This window comes from Neovison vison, chromosome 12 (genome assembly GCF_020171115.1).
Source record: "Neovison vison isolate M4711 chromosome 12, ASM_NN_V1, whole genome shotgun sequence".
NCBI classification, from domain to species: Eukaryota; Metazoa; Chordata; class Mammalia; order Carnivora; family Mustelidae; genus Neogale; species Neogale vison.
In genome coordinates, this window is record NC_058102.1 from 6,429,841 (window position 1) to 6,443,720 (window position 13,880).

The following is a 13,880-nucleotide window of genomic DNA, read 5'->3' on the forward strand; positions in this document are numbered from 1 at the left end:
TCCACTTCTGAACGAGCCGTGTTCCAAAGAAAAATCTTTCCACTCAGAAACCCTATCATAAATGATGCCAGGGCTTCTGTGAACCAGAGCCGGAAAGCGGCTCAACTCAGTCGTGGCTGAAAATCTGTACACGCGAAATGAAAACAGTAGAAATCGATACTGGTGGTACTACCAGTAATTTTTTAACAGAAAAATAAATGGTCTTATTTATCTGACCGTTGTCACCAGACAGCAAAGGTAGTTTCAGGAAAGGATGGGGATGGGGGAGGCCTTCCAGGTCCTGCTCCCCTGGTCCCCCCTCCCACCCCTGCTGCTTGGGACCTAACGCCCCAGTCCCTCTGGCTGGCTCATTCTCTCCTACTCCTAGAAGCTTCTCACTGAGCCTTTGTGAATGCCCTGGCCTTGGCGTCCGTGGCGGGCTCAGCCTGGTCTGGGCTTGTGTCCTCCTCACACTGGGTTCCCACAGGTTTGTGACTCAGGTGTGTGGGAGTCAGGCTCCGCCCTAGATGGAGGGCAATGCCCCCAAAAGGTTTGTTGAATGAATGATAGAGGGATTCAACGTTTCTGGTGGGTCATTGGAGGTAGTTCTAGACTCCTCTAAGAATTAGAGGTGCTGGCCTGCGTTCTTTGCTGTCTCTGGAACCAGGGCCTTCTGCCTGTGACCCAGGTCTCCCCAGGCATGGGGTATTTAGGGAAAAAGTGGCCTAGCTTAGTACACTGAAGGGAAGTGGGAGGAAAAGAACCTTCTGGGCAGAGGGGAGAGGGAGAGCAGGAGAGAAGCTCCCCTGAGGAATCAAGCCAAGCTGATGGGGGAATTCCCACAGATTCCCCTGCCCCTGCCCAGCCCCCTGTCCCCAACTCTGAAGCCTTAACAGGGTTCAGCTCCTAGACAAAAGTCCACTGGGGACCGCCTCTCCTGTCCCTCCTCCTGTTCCCACTCCCCACCCTTTCTAAGTGTCTCCCGCTGCCCATCCCAGACCTGTCACCCTCCACAGATTTCCTCATGGCTAACCACACACCCTGGGTGTCCGTACCCGTCCCATGGCCCCACGCTGGACCCATGTTGCTCTCTGCCCGTCCCCCAAGCCCCACACAGAGACCAGTACTAGAAAGAGGCTCAATAAGAGTTGAAGGCAGAACAGGTATTTTCTTTTTTTTTTTTAAGATTTTATTTATTTATTGAACAGAGATAACAAGTAGGCAGAGAGGCAGGCAGAGAGAGAGAGAGAGAGAGAGAGGAGGAAGCAGGCTCCCTTGCGGGGCTCCATCCCAGGACCCTGGGATCATGACCTGAGCTGAAGGCAGAGGCTTTAACCCACTGAGCCACCCAGGTGCCCCAGAACAGCTACTTCCAACTCACATCTTATTCTTTGCAAACTCTTTCCCTCCTGTCACTCCCAACCACTTTTTTTTTTTTTAAAGATTTTATTTATTTATTTGACAGAGAGAGATCACAAGTAGGCAGAGAGGCAGGCAGAGAGAGAGAGAGGGAAGCAGGCTCCCTGTTGAGCAGAGAGCCCGATGCGGGACTGGATCCCAGGACCCTGAGATCATGACCTGAGCCGAAGGCAGCGGCTTAACCCACTGAGCCACCCAGGCACCCCACTCCCAACCACTTTTCATCAAATCCATGGTGGCTGAGGAAACGGCCCCCATTGGCTTAGAAGGTAAGGAGGGGGGCACGGTGAGGTGCTTGTTCTCTATTCCCTGGACACCTGCTGGCCTTCCAAGGGAGGGGGAAGGGGCAGAGGGAATGAAGGAGGATCAAATCTCTTTGAAGGGCTCCCCCTGGCTCCTTCCAAGCCGGCCTCCTGGAAGGCGGCCACCACCCTGCCCACAGCCCCTTGGGAATGTGACTTGAAAGTGCTTCGGGCAGTTTCTCCAGTGTGAGAACTACGGGATGTTAAAATTCAGATGCCCTGGGCTCTCAGAGCTAGATCTCTGGGGTGGGGCCAGAAATCTGCATAATTACCAGCGGCCACACACAGGCCTCTGCCCACGGGACACTGAGGCCCTCTGGCTCATAAAACCACAGAACTGTGTGGGGTGACAATGCATGAATTAGCCTCAGGGGAGGCTAATTGTTTCCTTAATTGGCTGAACTCACTGTGGGAGCCCTGCTCAGAAAGTCTCCGGTTGTCACCGCAAAACCGTGGGACTGGTTTGCTTGGTGGCCAGTGACGGACTCTGATGGCTTCCCCCAAGCAGATTTCATAAAGTGTTTCCAGCAAAGCAGCTTGTTAGAACCCAGGGGGGCAAGCTCTAAAGGACGCTCAGGTCCCTGGGAAGGGCATTGCAGAGAGAGCCAGCAGGCCCAGCACTCCGTTCCCACAGGCTCCCTGCACCCCGCCCCCGGCCCCGCTTGCCCCGAAACCCCCCCCTTCTCCCGCCCTGCTCCGGCCACTCCATCAAGCTGCTTCTCGAGCCCCCCACCGAGCTTGCTGGGTGGCAGCCTCGGCAGAAGGAAAAGAAGGGACAGGGAGAGGCACTTCGGGTGAGCCTTCCCCTGTTTGCCACCAGGTGGCGCCATTGGCACAGGACAACCTGGGGCTGTCCCGTATGGCCAGTGGGGACCAGGGTGGTACCATTAGTTCAAGACCAAAGCCTTTGGTCCACCTGAGGACCTCCAGTGAGGCGCTCCCCCGAGCCACCTGCTCAGTGCTTATCCTTCCCAGGGACACGGTTGTACCAGGATGCCAAGCCTAACAGGGCCTCGGCACACGGCAAACATGGATAAATACTGAAAAATGATGCCATCTTTGTTTTTTTTTTTCTTCTCCCAGATCTTAAGGATTACTTTCCGCGTGGCAGGGGCTGAGGAGGAAGCACTGAGTCCTTGCTGCCTTCCCGCAACAGAACTCGCCGGGAGAGTCTTGTCTCACTCTGGGCATGTGTCCATCAGGAAAACGCTGGTCTCTGCCCCCAGGTACGCCCCTCATCCCCTCTGTGACCCTGAGCAGGTCATTTGCCCGATTTTTCCTCTTTCACTAATTCTGGACGATGAGGGTTATAATACCAGCCCTGCCGGGAGGATCAAGTGAATTTTGCAAGAGAACATAACGGGAGCTCACGTCCTTGTGCTTACTTGCTGGTTGGCAAGACTTGTGGTCTTGGGCAAGTGGCTTGCACTCTCTGATCTTCAGTTGCTTCATCTGTAAAACAGGGGCAATAATAATAGTATCTACATGAGGTTTCCGTGAGGCCTGAAGGAGTCAATACATGAAAAGCCTTTAGAACCATGTCTGGCACGAAACAAATACAAACAAAACAGGCCAAAATACTGGCTTGAACAGGGACAACAGTCCGGACGTGGGCAGCCTGCAGGGAGAAGGGCCTCCAGGTGGGTTTGCTCACCTCCAGTGACAGCGAGCTCATTTTCCCGGAGAAAGGAGCCTGGTCTACCGTGCGCCAGCCCAGCTCGCGATCAGAAGGGTCCCCTTCAAAGGAGTGCTAGCTGGTTCTCAGGCTGGGTCGTGCCCCTGACTTAGTGGTCAGGTCCCCCCTATCCCACCCCCCCCGGCGTAGGCTCCCTGCTCCCGTGGGTGGTGCTAGGAGGGAAGGGAGGCTGCCCTCCCCAGCAGCCCTCTCCAGTGCGGGGAGGTAGGGGGCTCAATGGAGCCAACGCTTTCCATCTTGAACACCAGGCCAGAGCAGAGGGTTGTTTTGTGGGGGGGCCCTCCAACTAGTGGGGTTCCCCTGGTTCTGGAGTCTGTGGGCAGAAAGGAAATGATGTCCTGCGTCTGGGAAGGGGAACACAGGGAAGACACACAGCTCCCGAGCATGGGAACCAAAGCCGCCAGGCCAGGGGCCTCAGGGTCACCTGCTTGCTCACCTTTGCTCACTCAGGGAAGTCAGAAATCCCGTCTGGGTGTTCTGTTTTCTTCTCTAGATGGGGAGCAACCTGACTTATGTTCTGTGCTTCCATTGCCCAGTACACAGTAGGCGCTTAATAAGTGTGCATAGGAACTAAACTGAGAACAGAGACCAGTCATCTGGGTCCACTTTGGAAAGCTGTAGTCTTCGTGTGGGTAAGGCACCTCTGGACTGCCGGAGCTGTCTGCGCTTTCTCGTTTCCTCCTCCTTCAGGGTTGCCCCCTCCTCCATGAAGCCCTCCTTGGCACTCCCTCCTCCCTTCACCCTGAGTAAATGCCTTCTTCCTGTGCTCCGCTCATTTTTTTTTAAAGATTTTATTTATTTATTTATTTGACAGATAGATTACAAGTAGGCAGAGGCAGGCAGAGAGAGAGGGCGAAGCAGGTTCCCTGCTTACCCCCTGCTGAGCAGACAGCCTGATTCGGGGCTCAATCCTAGGACCCTGGGATCATGACTCAAGCCGAAGGCAGAGGCTTTAACCCACTGAGCCACCCAGGCACCCCTCTGTGCTCCACTCTTGACTCTGTCCACACTGCTGCTATTTAGGCAGGCTGGAAGAGTGGATGGGACCCCAGAGCCTGGGGTTATCCTCAGTCACTTCCTCTAGACACACTTCTTAGCTTTGTGACTATAGGCAAATTTTTTTTTTTTAAAGGCCTATTTATTTGAAAGAGAGAGAGAGAGCATACATGGGAGGGACAGAGGGAGAGAGAGAGGGTCTTAAGCAGGCTCGGCGCCCAGCTCGGATCCTGACACGGGGCTTGATCTCACGACCCTGAGATCATGACCTGAGCTGAAACCAAGAGTCAGAAGCTTAACCGACTGCACCACCCAGGTGTCCCATGCAAATCTTATTTTAACCTTCCTGTGCCTCACTGTCCTCATCTGTAAAATGGAATTGGTTTTGTACCTACCTATGGGATTGCAGTGAGGATCAAGCTGATTTGTAGATTCAGAGTGTCTTGGCGTTTAGTAACCGCTCGGAACTATGTTCCTGCCTGGTTGTGCTGGGATAGTTGCTCCTCACCCACGTGTGGGGCCCTCGAAGCTTGGGTCTCTCACTTCTGCATCCTCCTGCTGAGGCCAGTGCCCACGGCGGGAGGCGCTCAGCCAAACGTGAGGGGACAGATGGACGGACGCTCAGACCGATGCCCGCACAAGCAGGAGTACTGGAGGGTGCCGTCCCGTAGGGTCCTTACCCGCAAACTCAGCTGGGGAGACCTGGCCCGCGGCTACCTGCTGGGGGTGCCCCCAGAACCCACGTCCTCTGCCCCTCCCGTCCCTGCTTACCCGAAAGCCCCACCAGGAGCGCAGGGGAGGAAAAGTCATCACATCCAAGTCCAGCGGCTTCTCTGTTCGGGGACCACGGCGGGGAGAACAGGTGGAAAGTGTTCATGAAAACGAGGTTTCTCGATGTGCTGTGGTTTCATTTCCATCACCTGGCTCTTGAAGGCCTGACAGGCCAGCCCGGCACCCCCCCACCCCCGGCTCCCTGCCCAAGGCGCATCCCTGCCTTTCGCTGGGAACAGTCATCCCACGGCAGCCGTTGGGATCCTGCCTTGTGCCAGGCTCCTCAGTAGGCACCACCTTTACAGCAAGCCTGGGAGGAAGGCACTCGACCCTGCCTTCTGCTCATCCAGCCAGCTGGCCATTCATGCACCGCTATTTACTGAGTACATACGAGGTGCCTGCACTGGGCCAAGTCCCAGGGGTGTCAGAGGCAAAGGGGACAGAGGTGGCCCCAGATGGGCCAGAGATCATACGCCAGACCCAGCCCCTGAAGCTGCACGGCATCCAGGGCTCCAGAGTGCAGACTGTGGCCTGCCCTGGGGTGCAGATCGTGGGCTGCCCTGGGGTGCAGATCTGGGCTGCCCTGGGGAGCATATCATGGGCTGCCCTCTTTGGGGGCTGAGGGCTTTGCGTGCAGAGGGGGAAAAGTGGCACATGTGCGACAGGAGCGGGGGCAGAGCCCGTGTCCGAGTTCTGAGGAGTCTTGGTGCTCAGCCTCAGTGCCAAGCCACAGAGACTCCTAGAGGCACAAACCGATGCCTTCAGAACGCTCCCTCCGCACACAGAGGCATTAACGTGACGTCTATCACCATGGCATCGAGGTGCTTAGACAACCTGCTCCCCCCGGAGGTCGGAAACAGCGTGAAGCAGATTATCTGTGTCTCAGTGTGACATATGCGATCGTGTATCACTGACGGATCAACAGTCAGTAGCGCCGGGGTCCCCGCGGCCCCCCAGCCAGCGGGACCGGGCTGGCGTCCATGGGTCTTCCTCACCTGATGGGCAGCCCTCCTCCTCCTTGCCACCCTCCTAGGGCTGCTGGGGTCGGGGAAACATCTCTGGCTTTCATGGTGCGTGTGCAAAGCTTTTGGAAGGAGAACCAAAGCTGGGCCCTTCCGCGTTCCCGCTGGGGATTGCTTGGGGCAGGCTTCCACAGCTGGGTGTTGAATTCTGGCCCCACAGAACTGCCCCCATCTCCAGCGAGGTGCTCTGCCTCTAGGAGGCATCATTTTCTCTTCTGGAAAATTGGAAGAATCACGTTTGTCTTGAGGGTTAACGGGCACTCATGGGGAAAGGAGAAGCGCTCATGTGTGCAGAAGCTCGACCGCATTTCTCCCAGCCTCCTCTGCCTCGTGCTGGGTCCTCCCCTCCAGCCCCAGACCCCTGCCTTCTGCCTCCCAGAGCCTGCGGGCAAACATCTACCCCCTACCTCGCCAGGCTCAGGCCCAGGGCTGGGCTCCACAAGGCCAAGGGCAAAACTGGAGGCTGCTGGGGAAGGGGGGGGTGTCAGGCAGCCAATAATTAAGATGCCTGCTGGTGGGGGAGGGGTGCACTCAGGTAGAGGGAAGCTTGTGGGGGAAGGACATTGCAGGGGAGTCAGAGAGGAGGCCACCACTGGGCCTCTGCGCTGGGTCTGGGGTGGCCCCCACTGCGCTGATGACCGTCGGCTGGTTTCCTGGCACCAGTCAGGGCTGCGAACATGGGCTCCTGCCCTCACCCTCGCTGCCCCTTCTCCATCACGCCCCCAGCCGATACCCCAACTCCCACCGCCCCCCCGAAACCCTGCGCTGGGATGAGCACACGAATCCACAGGCCCCTGGACAATTTCTGGCAGGAAATCCGTGAACACAGTTTTAAAAGTTTCAGCTGTGAGCAGCTAAACCAAGCCCCAGAGTTCCTCGTGGCAGTCCTGCGTCCCCTCTGTCGCCAAGTGTCTACGGATGGGCCACCAGCTCGAAGGGGACCGAGGAGGGGAGCAGCTCCCCAAGGCAGAGGGGCGCGTGCCCACTCTTTACCCCGGAGCCGTGCCCACTCCCTGCTCAGAAAGTCCGGCTTATGAAGGGGACCCAACCCAGTGAGGCCCCGAGGAAGCAGAAGCTGGGCTAGGGAGGAGCTTTGTGGGGACTCAAATGGGAACTGTGGGGCCGGCAGGCCATCCCCTCCAGTGAACTTGAAACGAAAGAGGAAGACCAAGCAGGAGGCCCCGATGGAGCGCCGTCCTCCGTGGCGGCGGGCCCCGCCGGACCTGCTCTCGGGCCCCTGGCTCCTGGCTTTGCTCCTGTTTCCCTGGACCCTGCGGCTCACAGGTACGCTGCCTGCCTCCTTCCCACGAGCCCTCTGGCCGGCACATCACAGCCGCTTTCATCTGCCCGTGCGGCTCATTCCTGGGGACCTGTCTCGGGAGATTTGCTGGTTGCGTTTGAACGTTGCAGACTTCACAGGGAACGCCTTCGGGGATCCGGGAGATGGTTCGCGGCTTTTAAAGGGGGGCGGGCAGCGCCCCCCTCCCCGGCGAGTTAGCAGCCTTCCTCCCACAGCCTGACCCCTGGCCCTCAGACAGGGTGGGTGGGCGTTGCCGCGGTCAAGGGTGTCAGCGCAGGTGTGGGGGCGGTGGGGAGGGACGGCTGTCCCCCATGGGATCCTCATCTGCCGAGCAGCGGGGCCGCCTCGTGTTCTTTCGCAACAGGAGCTGATGCCATTCCCGGGGCTGCCATGCCCCCTTTCCTGGTCCCAGGTCCCCTCAGAAACAGGGCAGCCTGGATCCAAGCCAGGCCCAGGGGTGCGTGACCTTGGAGCACCTTTACCCAGAAGAGGACTGTCTCTCCGGGCTGCCCACGCGGGGGTCCCTCCGGCTCAGTCTCTCCCAGGGCTGCCCTGGCAAACTCTTGGATTCTCAGGGTCCCCCCCCCACCCCACTGTGCAGCCTGGGTGCTTGGTTTCCTACATTCACCCAGACTTTTCTGAGGCTTCCGGGGGCTGCCTCCAACTTCTGCTTCAGGCGCTGCCTTTCATTTATGCCGTAAACAACAACAGCTCTTCTTACTCTCATGAATTAGCCTCTTGGAGCACTTGTTGCTCTGGGCTTTACTTTCACAGTTCAGCCCCCCCCCCCCAGCCACCCCTGGGGTACTGTCACGGCCAGCACTGCTTAGGGACAGGGAAACAGAGCCCCAGGGAGGCCAGGTGGCTTGTCCAAGACCTAAAGGGTGAGTGGAGATCAGGTTTAGACCCAAGTCAGCCGGATCCCTAAGCCAGGACCCTTGGGTCGCCTCTCAGTCTTTCTTCCTTCTTATGAGATTTTATTTGTTTTTGAGAGAGAGAGACAGCAAGTGCACGCATGAGCGGGGGAGGGGCAGAGGGAGAAGCAGGCTCCCCACCCCAGCAGGGAGGCAGAGGCGGGACTCGATCCCAGGACCCAGAGATCATGACCTGAGCCGAAGGCAGACGCTTAACCCACTGAGCCACCCAGGCCCCTCTGCTCTCTCTGAAAGGACATTCCTCATAGAAAAATGTCACCGTCCTCCCCCGCAGGAGGCAAGAGCTGACTGGGTACCTACAGCGGGCTTCCTGGGCTGGGCCCCTTGTGACATCATGTCCTTTCTCCTCGCACACCTTGCAGTGTCCCTCCTGCACCCTCCCCCCACCCCCTCCAGGCGGCCGGTTCAGAGATGGCCCCAAGGAAATGCAGCCTGTTGGTGACAATGCGTCAACTCGATCATGTCTAACTGAATTTCCCTCGAACTCCCATCATTTCTCCTTGTGCGGGCCTCCTCCCCAGAAGGGACCCAGCACACCTGGGTAACAGTGGGTGACACTTTGCGGGATGCCGCGGTGAGAAGCACTTTTGTAACCGTCTGAACTGTAAACACACGGCAGATATTTTTTCCTCAGGATTGCAGCAAAGTTTGTACAAAAGAGAAACTCTGCTCTTTCACAAGAGGTGACAAAGCCTTGTGGTCCCCTAGGACGTCTCAGAGCAGCAGACAGCAACGTCACTCCTTGTCCCGCCCTGCGGGTGCCTGGCTCACTCTCTCCAACTGTCCCCTAAGCCTAGGGACAGCGGGCCCCTTCCCTGAGCCGCGGGGTGGTGCAGGATTGAGGACATACAGCAGGGCGTTCAGGCTGACTTTCCATCTGAGCTCTGTGATTCACCGCAAATCCCTGGGCAGGTTCCTAATGTCTCTGTGCCTCGATTGTCTCATCTGTTAAATGGGCACAATAACAGTTCCTGCCTGGCCTTGGGCCCGGAGACAGAGTGGTTGGGGCTCAGAGAGCATCAGCCACCTGCCGGTCTAGCAGAGCCAATGGAAATCCAAGAGTCAGTTGGCCAGTTGGGTATCTCAGCGAGCCCACGGGCTCCTTGGGCTCTCTCTGACCTTGCCGGTGGCCTCTGGCTCATTATGCGTTAGTGTCTCAGGACCTCCCTTGCTCCCAGCCCTTCTCCTCCTGTCCTGAGCTGGGACTCGAGCCTGAATCCTACCCTCCTCCAGTCTTTTGAGCTCTCTGCAAATTCTACTTTTCTCGAAGGGTCTGGCAGCCACTTGTGGGCTCATGGGCAGCTGCTCTCCCCCAGGGCTGAGTCATGCAAACCTGAGATTCGGCTGTCCTGGGAGCAGCTGCGCGTCGGCTCCCCACTCCCAGCGCCTTCGGTCACCCACGAGGGCTCTGGGGCCGGGCAGAGCCCAGGTTCAAGTCCTACCTTCTTCCACTGACTGCTGCATGACCTTGGAGCAGTTACTTAACCTTCCTGAGCCTCTGTGCTCCCAACAAATGTCAGTCCCCTCACTCTTCTCGGCCTCTTCAGAACTCTGGGCTGTATTTATTTCTCCAGTGCCCATGAGGAGGACCTGTTCTGGGCACTGGCTTGCTGGGGGGCGACTAGAGGTGAACCATTCCTACTCTCAGCCCGATGGAAACGCTGAGGCTTGCCCAGAGAACATGACAGAACATGACCCAAGGAGAGAGTTGCCGATGCAGGTTTCTCCCCTCCCCCCTTGCTCTGGACTCAGGTGTCACCGCTCCTTTGTTGTCCAAAAGATGTTCGGGAGCCTCCCGCCTTCTTTCCCGCAGCTCGGAGCCTCTGTCAGGATTGGCCTCTGCTTTTCATCTTTGTCTAATCCCAATACAGAGCTCCGGAGGCAGGCGGAGAGAAGCACCTCGCCGCTGGAGGTGGGGCAGGGGGAGTGTTGGCGGGGGCAAGGGAGCGGAGAGGGGGAGGAGGCCAGCAGGTGCGTGGGTGGCGCGCACAGCGGGAATAAAGACTGGATGGCCAGAAGGCAGAGCCAGGGGGCGGGGATGGGGAGAGGTTCAGTCTGACTGGAGAGGGGGGTCTCTCGGTGGAGCAGTGGGATAGGAATCCCACTGGGCTGTGTTCCAGGTAGACTGTAAACGCCTCTCAGGTCGGGGTTCAGATGCTCTTCTAGTTGGCCCTATTATCATCGCTTTCTCTTTTTAAGTTGTGAGCTCTAATACCTGTGCAGAGCAGCACAATAAACATCATAAAACAAAGTCCCGTGGGGCCTGCTTCTGCAGTCCCCGGTCCCCCCCGCCGGCCACCACCTAGACACCCCTCTTGCCCATCCTGACTCTGGGGGCAATTGCTTCCCGGCATCTCTTTATAGTTTTAATTCTCAGTGTGTGTCCCTGAATGATACGGATTCATGTTCCCTGTCCTTGAACTTTGTATAATCACAGTGAGGCTGTGTATTCTCTCACGACCTGCTTCTTTCACTCCGTTGTGTTTTGCAAGATCTGTCCAGTTGCCGGTGTGGCTACAGTCTGTGCGTTTTCATCGCTAAAGAGCAGGGGTCGTAAACAGCGGCCCCAGGGCAGGGGTGGCGGAGTGGGGGGAAGGCTCAATCCAGCCCTGCTGCCTTTCGGTAAGGCCTACGAGGTAGGAGTGGTTTTTCTCCCATGTTTTTAATGGTTGGAAGAAGATCAAGAGAAGGATATTTCGCGGCACGTGACAATGATACAAGATTCACATTTCAGCGCCCACAGATAAAGTTTTATTGGAACACAGCCACGCTCATTCATTTGTGGGCGATCTAGGAGGCTGTCCCCCTCCATCGGCAGAGTTGAGCATTGGGACAGAGACTCCGTGGTCCCCAAAGAGGAAAATATTCACCCTCTGGCCCTTCACAGATCATGTTGGTCAAGTCCCGCTGCCGAGTGTCCCACTGAAGGAATATATTGCAATTTCTTTCTCTATGATGGACGTTTCAGGCCTTGCTGTCTGTGGCCGTGAGCACTCTGGTGCGGCCTCCAGGCCCACGGGTGTTCGGGGCCTCTGGGAGCGCGTGGTTCTGGGGAGGCTGCTTCTTCCCCAGCTGTCTGCCTCCCTTAGGGGGACTGTGAGCTTCGGGGGGCGGGAAACGCGTGCACTTTCTTGGTTCAAATCCTCGACACCTTAGCACAGAGCCTGGCACCCAAAAGATGCCCGGCAGACTCCAAAGACAGTGGCCTGGATTGAGCTCCTCAGCCCAGGAGGAGTTCCAAGAGGGCGGGGTGCAGATGTGCCACCGCAGGGAGAGGCACGCGGGTCCAGGCCTGTGAGGTGAATCCGCCTGGTAGGGCGGGGGCCCGGGCTTCGGGATCTTCTCGGCACAGGCAGAGCAGCGAGACCCTCGTGTCTTGGGGACGAGAGTATGCATACGGGAATGCCGCGTCCCCATGGGCCCTGACGTAGGAGAGCAGACCCTTGTTGGGGATCTAGGGGCCGTGGTCCGAGGACCGGCCTAGGGCACTGGAGTGGGGTCTGGAAACCGAGGAAGGGAAGGGGGGGAACCTGAGGCTGGAGAAGGGGAGGGATTGGGTGTGAAGTCGGCGGGAGGAGCTCCTGGTCCCCTGGGGAGGACAGTGTGGCCAGCCCCGGACGAGCTGCGGGAGATGCGGCCGAGTCACCCCAGCACTCCGCCCCCACTTCCCTGTCGGGGTCCTGGGCGCCCTCTGATGCAGGCCCCTTGCCGACGGGAACAAGGCGGCACATCCAGGACCACCGGTGGCCCTGGGAGACCTGGCCCGTGGGACCCCTCAGGGAGGGCCTCAACCATGGGGTTGGGGGGTGCCTGTAAGGGAAGGTGTGGTGAAGCCGGGTTGTTTCGACCCCCCCCGCGCGCCCCTAGGACTGCATAGACTGTGGGGGAAGAAGGTGATGTCAGAAGCCAGATCCGTGCTCACCCGCGGTGGGCTGGGGGCGGGGGTCCGCGCGGGCACAACCCCAGGCAAGGCAAGCCGGCTTCTCCGTCAGCAGAAGCCCTCCCAGCAGCCAGGCTCTGTGGCCGTATTTCTGAAGGCCACTTGACAACCTATAGCAAAAATTAAAAATTTAAAAGTATCCCCACCCTTTGAAGATTTATGTATTTCTGAGAGAGAGAGAGCGAGCGAGCGCACCCTCCAGCAGGGGAAGAGGCGGAGAGAGAGAGGGAGAGAGAGAATCTCAAGCAGCCCCCGACCTGGGGCCTCACTGTCACCACCCTGAGATCATGACCTGAGCCAAAATCAAGAGTCGGATGCTGAACCACCTGAGCCACCCGGTGCCCCCTGGGTACATCCCCTTTGAACCACTAACTCCCCTTTTTGGGACCAGACAACCTTTATATACAAGCCCGATCCCTCAAGGGTCCGTGGAGCACAGCCGCAGACCCCCAGGGCCCCCAGTTGGCCCCTCACCACAGTGGGTTTAGACAAGACCCTCTCCCACCCCCTGGCCCTGAGCTACCCTTGGCTCTTGGCTCCTGCCTCCCAAACCCACTTTCCAGCCCTGCTGGATGACAGCCTGCCCTGAAGCCTTTGCTCCCGATGCCCCCTTTTCCTGGAAGGGGTCCTTGCACTTGCCTACCTGGTGACTCCAACCTGTTGCTCAAGGTCAAACTTGGCGACCTTCTCTGTGGCGCCCACTCTGGTCCACTCTCTCCTGCCCCCCACAAACCCAGTGGCCAGCCCTGCCCCACCAAGGTGTTCCCCTGTGGTTCTGCTCAGAAACCATGAGGCATGAAGGACACGACAGAGCTCCCCTGGGCAGCCGGGGGTCCCAACAGCACCAGGGAACAGGCCCCAACCTTCAGAGGTGGGCTCTGTGCGAAAAGCCAGAGAAAGGGCCAGGAGAGAGGGTGCTGGCTGGGGAGCTCTGTGGGGAGGAGGAAAGGTCAAAAGAGGAAGGCATTTGCAAGTGAGGGTCAAGGCCAGAAGCAGTGGGAGCCACAGCCTTGGCTCTAAGATCTTGGCTGACCTCTCCGCTTGCCATGGGAGGGGAGGAGGCTGACAGGAGGCAGGGACAAGGCTGGCAGGGCAGAGGCTGGGGAAGGAGAGGCTGGGGAGCACGGAGGACAGTGAGTGATTTCGCGCCCGGAGGGCACCAGATCTTTGGGGAGATAGAGATTTAAGAGAAGTCAGGATAAAAGTGATCTGGCGAAGGCGTCTATAGGAAGGAGTTAGCGTGTTGACAGCCAGAAGCATTTATATTTTAGAAGGAGCCTGGAGGGGGAGGGGTCCCAAGCCATCAGAATGAATCACTAATGTGAGGGTTTTAGGCAGCTGGAGAAGATGGGAACTCGGTCGTGTTTCTCTTGGTATCTTTCTTTCTTCCTTTTTTTAGATCGGGGAGGGGCAGAAGGAGAGGGAGAGAATCTTAAGCAGGCTCCATGCCCAGCAAGGAGCCCGACACGGAGCTTAATCTCACAGCCCTGAGATCATGACCTGAGCCGAAATCAAGAGTC

The 13,880-nt window shown here is 57.9% G+C and overlaps 1 protein-coding gene across 2 annotated transcripts in view; it reads left to right on the forward strand.

Annotated features, from left to right (window-relative positions):
- Window positions 1-1,596: 1,596 nt before the first annotated feature.
- The window catches only part of NFAM1 (NFAT activating protein with ITAM motif 1), a 39,226-nt gene continuing 26,942 nt past the window's right edge, over window positions 1,597-13,880 (forward strand). Inside the window, exons 1-2 of one of the 2 annotated variants that reach the window (XM_044226672.1) lie at window positions 1,597-1,667; window positions 2,784-2,926. In XM_044226672.1, the coding sequence (XP_044082607.1) occupies window positions 2,890-2,926 (37 nt within the window). In that variant the 5' untranslated portion in view covers window positions 1,597-1,667; window positions 2,784-2,889. Of the gene's footprint in view, window positions 1,668-2,783; window positions 2,927-7,274; window positions 7,470-13,880 lie in introns of those variants that run through there. The other variant, XM_044226671.1, reaches the window with a different exon arrangement.